A 7,272-nucleotide genomic window follows, 5' to 3' on the forward strand; every position below is an offset into this window, starting at 1 on the left:
GTGCAGCTTCTTCCATTTTGCCTTTCTACTCTACTAGGGTTTCTGACAGTATTTCCAAAGTGGAATTTTCCATAGGTCCTGGATCGGGGTTGCCACTATGCCAGTTCTACTTTTTGTCTAATTTGGGGGGAGCAGATATCTCTTCCAAGGCTGCTTTTCACCCTGCTTTCCTCCCTCTTCCTGATGCCACCTGCTAGCACAATCGTCACTCACTCACTCATAACTCTTACACCTGGGCCAAGCCCCCAGGGATGGGAGCCAATCGGGACAGTAGGCTGTGGAGTGTGATTGCGGAATGTTCCGCCAAAGTGCTTGCGTCAATGGGGACACAGATTGCATTGCATCAGAGGCTGCTGAACGCTGCAGTTTGAGCTTCACAATATTTTCAATCAGCTGTTGAATAATTAACCTTTTACGTGCATGTTAATAGTTGATCATAAGTTGGCACCTGCTGGGAATGGTGGCGGGGGGGTGAGCAGTAGATAGTATTTAAGGGGCACTGACCAGGAACAGGCAGAACACAGAGAACACTGACCTCCACTGAGAAAAGACAAAAGAGAGGCAAAGAGAAAACCAGAAGCATCCACAGTAAGTATCAAGAGGGCTGGCATGGGGTCATTCTGCATCCACTAATGGTATACATGGAATTGCATGAAAATTATTTTGAAAATGCTTTGGAAACACAAATGTCTGATTTTGCTACTGGGATCCTGCCCAGGACTGCTGGAGTGGGCAATCCACTTTAACTCTTCTGTATATAACTCACATTCTGGCAGATGCACTGTAGACAGAGTGCTGGCTCTGCCCCCATGGTCAGCTCGTTCATTTATATCTGGGACAAGTGAGATAACAGATACTTTAGAAATCTGCTTGGCTGCCTATTCGTGTCAGGCTCTGTACGCATTGTATTGGTGTGATGAAACTGGTCATTCTCTGTTATCCATTCTGTAGAAACTATACACGCTGCATTGGGAATTCTCTAGCTGCTCTTTCATGAACATTGTATTGGTCACTTCGAGGTAGCTGATCTGTACTTTCCTTGTAACTTTCATGTTGCTATATACAGTAGATGGTGTACTGGTCAAACACGGGTGGCAAGTGTCTATAGACACTGAAGTGATTACATTCTGCTGTCCTGGCAACTCTAGAGTGACAGCTCTATAAAAAACATACTGGTCACTCTTTGGCGAGTGCAAAACTGACATCATATTGATCAGTCTTTAGATGACTGTCCTATAGACATCATGCTGGTCACTCTGTGATAGTTGCCATAAAATACTGCTCTGGTCACTCTGTAGTGACTGCAATATGCTGCATACACTGTATCGGTCACTTTGTAGTGGCTGCGATTTAGACACAGAATTTGATCAGCCTGCTGTCACCTGCAGTGTCTGTTTTATAGATACTATAGTGATCACTCCATATATCGAGATGCATAAACGTTCCTTGTGGTGACTTCTCTTAAGATACTTCATTGTGACTGGTCTATAAAGACTGCTTTGGTGACTACATAATTACAACTTTATAAACACTGCAATAATCTCCCTGCGCAGACTATTCTAAGTATTCTGCACTGGTCAGTCTCTGGTGACTGTTCAGTAGATGCTGTGCCGGTCCCTTTGTAGTGACTGTTCTATACACACCATACTGATCACTTTCTGGTGACTGCTCTAAAGATACTTTGCTGGTCACTTTACTGCTCTATAGATGCCGAACTGGTCACTATGTAGTGACAGCTCTATGCAAACTGAAGTGGACAATCTGTGTTGACTATTCTATATAAAATGTAGCAGTCAATCTGCAGTGATTGTATTATAGTCATCATACTGGTCAATCTGTGGTAGCCATTTTACGGACACTGTTAATATTCACTCTGCAGTATCTGCTGTAGAGCTGTAACAAATGTTCCTGTGTTGTACTATAGGGTTCTGAGGGTGGCTTTCAGATATATGTGCCCTCTATCTGTCCATCTTCAACTGGTATATGGACCCAAGGGCCTTGGCTATAACCGAGTTTGTTTTATTTAGGACAATGCCACCCCAGTTGCACTCTCAGCCACCTGCCTCCATTAGGATTGCTCAAGGCAACCTGAGCAGTCTAAGTCCAGCTCTGAGGGATTTCATAGATGCCAGCATCACCCTGTGCCAGCCGGAGAGCCTACATATTTGTGATGGCTCAGAGGAAGAGAACAAGAGAATGCTGGCAGTGCTGGAGGAGCAAGGCATGATCAAGAAACTGCCCAAATATGAGAACTGGTGAGTGACCAGGAAGCTGGATGGCCGCTCACAAGTCTGACTCTGTGCCACTGACTGGTGCTAATTAAAGTTGTGTTTTTTACGAAAAGACACACCTTGGTTACTAACTAGTCTTCTGTTTTACCCCAACAGCTGGCTTGCACGCACAGACCCCAGGGACGTGGCCAGGGTTGAGAGCCGAACCGTGATTGTGTGCCAGGAGCAGAGGGATGCCATTCCTATTTCCAAGAGTGGAGTCAGCCAACTGGGCCGCTGGATGTCTGAGGAGGAGTTTGAGAAAGCAGTCAACATGCGTTTTCCAGGGTGCATGAAAGGTAGGTAAAAAATGACTGCCCTGGACCACTGATGGTGGTCTGCATGACTCTATACTGAGAACACATATTAACAGCAGACTTGTAGAGTAATTGATATATGCTAATGCACACTCTGTTCCTTCAGGTCGCACCATGTACGTCATTCCTTTCAGCATGGGACCACTGGGCTCTCCGCTCTCCAAGATTGGCGTGCAGCTCACTGACTCTCCATATGTAGTGGTCAGCATGCGAGTGATGACACGGATGGGCTCTTCAGTCCTTGAGGCTTTGGGAAACAACAGCTTTGTACAATGCCTTCATTCAGTGGGCTGCCCATTACCTCTCAAGAGTAAGTGGCTCTTTGCTGACGCTTAACATCCTGCCAGATCCCTATGTCTTCTTTCACACTGGCTTTAACCTGTGTGTCTCCTCTTGCTTTCAGAGCCATTGATCAATAACTGGCCGTGCAATCCTGACCTTACTCTGGTGGCCCACATCCCTGACCAGAGAAAGATTATCTCATTTGGCAGTGGTTATGGAGGGAATTCACTACTGGGAAAGAAATGCTTTGCTCTGAGGATTGCTTCTAAGATTGCAAAGGATGAGGGGTGGCTGGCTGAACACATGCTGGTAAGAAATGTCCAGTCATTAGAAGGCCTCACACTGTTTACTGGCCATTCTGAACTTATTTTTTTAAATTAAATATGCTGATTTTTTCATCAGATTCTGGGCATCACAAACCCCGAAGGCTGCAAGAAGTACTTTGCCGCAGCCTTCCCAAGTGCCTGTGGGAAAACTAACCTGGCAATGATGCAGCCCAGCCTGCCAGGGTGGAAGGTTGAGTGTGTCGGAGATGACATTGCATGGATGAAGTTTGACAAAGAAGGTAAGGCCATTCTTATTGACTCTTATGAATGTTTCTAATCGGACCATTCAGCTTGGCTAAGCCTTTCTACTAGGGTCCTATTCTTTTGTCGCCACCCTCATTAACTTGCACTTTGCTTTGAAACCTGAAGTATGTGACAAATGACTCCTCTTATTAAACTGGTGCTTCAGGTCTTGTTTCTTGGGGACAAGCTTGTCAAGTCTCATTTGGTTCCTGCACAATGGTTTATGCAGATTAAAATGCCCTATCAGATCTGGCCTCACAATTTGTAGTCATTTGGATCCAAACCTGAGGAGATACTCTGAATTTGTGCCCCTCTGGATAACTGACAATGTAAAATTGGGTTTCATTCCCTTGTAGTAAATCTAAATGTATCTACTGAGTTTTCCTTGGATTCCTATAACTTGGCCCGTGTACTCCTACAATTAGTCTTGAGTTCCTCTCCATTGCAGTATACCTACTTAGAATACTTAGAGATACCAGATTCTGCTTCACAGAGAAAACAATAAAAGAGGTCAATGTCCACACTGTAAACTTTGCTAATTTTGTTTGCCTGTACTGAACTGATCTATTCTTCCTTCATTTTCTGCAGGAACCCTCAGAGCCATCAATCCAGAGAACGGATTCTTTGGGGTGGCACCTGGGACCTCCATGAAAACAAACCCCAATGCCATGAAGACAATCTGTCATAACACAATCTTCACCAATGTGGCTGAGACCAGTGATGGAGGAGTCTACTGGGAAGGCATAGATGAGCCACTGTCAGAGGGTGTCAGTCTTATCTCATGGAAGAACCAGTCATGGGACCCAGAAAGTGGTAAGGAGTATTTCCTGGACAGGCTAATCATTCTACGAAAGTTCCAGTCCAGTCTTCACCTTACCTACAAATTCAATTTTTTGCAGAGGAGCCATGTGCTCATCCCAACTCTCGCTTCTGTGCACCTGCCAACCAGTGCCCAACGATTGACCCCATGTGGGAATCTCCAGAAGGTGTGCCAATAGAAGGAATCATTTTTGGAGGAAGACGACCGGAGGGTAAGGACAATAAATAACATTAGCTTAGTTAAAGTGTCTCTGGACCATTAGTGTAAGGGGTGGTAATGAAAAACAACAGTGTTCTAGTGAAGGGATGGTATACATGACAAAGAGAGATCAGCAGTAATGCGGGGGTGCTAATGAAAGGTAGCAGCTTCAGAAACAGGAACATACTGACTATGACAATGGGTCTGGAACTGTAGGGAGACTGGCAATCATATACTTATGTTCTGCTTTCTAATTTAGGTGTGCCACTGGTTTATGAGGCTTTCAATTGGCAGCATGGAGTTTTTGTCGGTGCAGCCATGAGATCAGAAGCTACAGCAGCTGCAGAGCACAAAGGTAAGTAAGCAGAGGGTGGGCTGGTCAATGGGTACCTGAGATAGGCAAAGCTTATGATCTGTCACTCCTGTGAACCGTAGCGTCCTAATACTTCTGCTTTGGGCCCACAGGGAAGGTCATCATGCATGATCCCTTTGCAATGAGGCCATTCTTCGGTTACAACTTTGGCAAATATCTGACCCACTGGCTAAGCATGGAACACTTCCCAGAAGCCAAACTGCCCAAGATCTTCCACGTCAATTGGTTTCGCAAAGATCAACAAGGTCATTTCTTATGGCCAGGGTATGGTGAGAATGCCCGTGTCCTGGAATGGATGTTCAAGAGGCTGGATGGAGAGGTGGGAGTCTTCCCTTCTGCCATTGGTTACCTGCCGGCTGTAGGCACTCTCAATCTAAAAGGCATGAAGGACATTAACCTCAAGGAACTCTTCAGCATCCCTAAAGACTTCTGGGAACAGGAGGTGCATGACACCCGGAAGTATTTTGAGGAGCAAGTTGGTGATGACCTTCCTTATGAGATTGAAGAACAGCTGCAACATCTGGAGCAGCGAGTGCAACACTTGTGAGGGATGACTGTTGGCTGAGGCTGGACCTCACAGCTGAGAGATAAAACAAAAAAACACCATCAGTACCATCGACGCTTCGCTGATAAAGGAGGCAGAATTCTGAGCAGCCAAAGTGACTCCACTGGCCGCTGCTATCTTATTATTTATTTTTGTATTGTTTAGTGTTAATTTATTAGGAATTCACTATATTCTATATTCTATAACTTTAAATTGTGCACAAAGAGATCTTAATAAAAACATCTTAACTTAGGAGTTGTCATTGTGGTAGAGTGAATCTCCTGGGACAAAAGGGGCTGATTTCAACTCTGTTTGCAGACAAAGACCCAGAAGTTGAGTCACTTGAAGTGGGTTACACAGTCACTTCACAGAGGAATATGCAGCATAAAAATGGCACTTAAAATAACGTTAACAAATATACTGTAGTAAGCTGAGCTTGAATGGAATAGTCCTCAAAGACAGACTCCAATGAGAGAGTCACACAATGGAGCACAGAGAGCTACAATATAGCTAATACTTTTAGATAGATAGATAGATACTTTATTAATCCCAAGAGGAAATTCACATATTCCAGCAGCAGCATACTGATAAAAAGCAATATTAAATTAAAGAGTGATAACAATGCGGGTATAACAGACAAAAACTTTGTATAATGTTAATGTTTACCCCTCGGGGTGGAATTGAAGAGTCGCATAGTGTGGCGGAGGAACGATCTCCTCAGTCTGTCAGAGGAGCAGGACGGTGACAGCAGTCTGTCGCTGAAGCTGCTCCTCTGTCTGGAGATGATCCCGTTCAGTGGATGCAGTGGATTCTCCATGATTGACAGGAGCCTGCTCAGCGCCCGTCGCTCTGACACGCATTTCAGACTATCCAGCTCCATGCCTACAATAAAGCCTGCCTTCCTTACCAGTTTGTCCAGGCCTGAGGCATCCTTCTTCTTTATGCTGCCTCCCCAGCACACCACCGCGTAGAAGAGGGCGCTCGCCACAACTGTCTGATAGAACATCTGCAGCATCTAATTGCAGATGTTGAAAGACGCCAACCTTCTAAGGAAGTATATTGCATGTATTCTAGATATACAGAAATCCATTTTTTTTCTGATGGCATTTATTGTATTTGTCAGCTAAAACTAAATAAGGAAACATCAGTTAAACTACACCAGATGTCGAGTAAAATGCAACATCTGGATAGTCAGTCAGTCATTTTCCAACCCGCTATATCCTAACACAGGGTTATGGGGCCTGCTGGAGCCAATCCCAGCCAGCACAGGGCACAAGGCAGGAACAAACCCGGGCAGGGCACCAGCCCAGCACAGGGCACACACACACCAAGGACAATTTAGGATTGCCAATGCACCTAACCTGCATGTCTTTGGACTGTGGGAGGAAACCCACGCAGGCATGGAGAGAACATGCAAACCCCATGCAGGGAGGACGCAAGAAGCAAACCCAAGTCTCATTACTGCCAGGCAGCACCACTGTCATCTGGATAGTGTTTTAGACAACTCCAGTTAAGCAGTTAAGTTACATTGATAACTAGTTTTTGAAATAGAAATACAAACAGATATATCATCTTACAGCAGAAATTGTACTAACATAATTTGCATGCATCTATAAAGGTGTGCGGAGCTCATAATTCAACGCTGCCGCAGTCCCCTTTCTAAAGCTATAAACGTAATAAATAAATATGATAAGCATCGTTTAGATATTAGCAAAACAACTCTTTTTAAACACTATTTGATCATCGACGCACATAATGTGGGAACAATTACAAGTGAAACATTGCAAGGTGGTGTTGTGCTGGGGAACTGAAAAGCTTTTTTAAGGGGTAAACCAAAGACAGACGAGAAACAGAAAAGGGTCAAAATCGGGAGATCGGTTAGGGATCAAACAACGAAGC

At 44.7% G+C, this 7,272-nt stretch overlaps 1 protein-coding gene across 1 annotated transcript; it reads left to right on the forward strand.

Annotated features, from left to right (window-relative positions):
• The first annotated feature begins 505 nt into the window (after nt 1-505).
• On the forward strand, nt 506-5,622 carry pck1 (phosphoenolpyruvate carboxykinase 1 (soluble)). The gene is made up of 10 exons (XM_039735828.1): nt 506-588; nt 2,028-2,255; nt 2,388-2,569; nt 2,694-2,897; nt 2,991-3,178; nt 3,272-3,434; nt 4,027-4,251; nt 4,338-4,469; nt 4,716-4,811; nt 4,922-5,622. Exons 2-10 carry the CDS (start codon nt 2,032-2,034, stop codon nt 5,374-5,376), a joined length of 1,869 nt encoding a protein of 622 aa, XP_039591762.1. The 5' UTR covers nt 506-588; nt 2,028-2,031; the 3' UTR covers nt 5,377-5,622.
• Nucleotides 5,623-7,272: the final 1,650 nt, after the last annotated feature.

This window comes from Polypterus senegalus, chromosome 14 (genome assembly GCF_016835505.1).
Source record: "Polypterus senegalus isolate Bchr_013 chromosome 14, ASM1683550v1, whole genome shotgun sequence".
Classification (NCBI taxonomy): Eukaryota; Metazoa; Chordata; class Cladistia; order Polypteriformes; family Polypteridae; genus Polypterus; species Polypterus senegalus.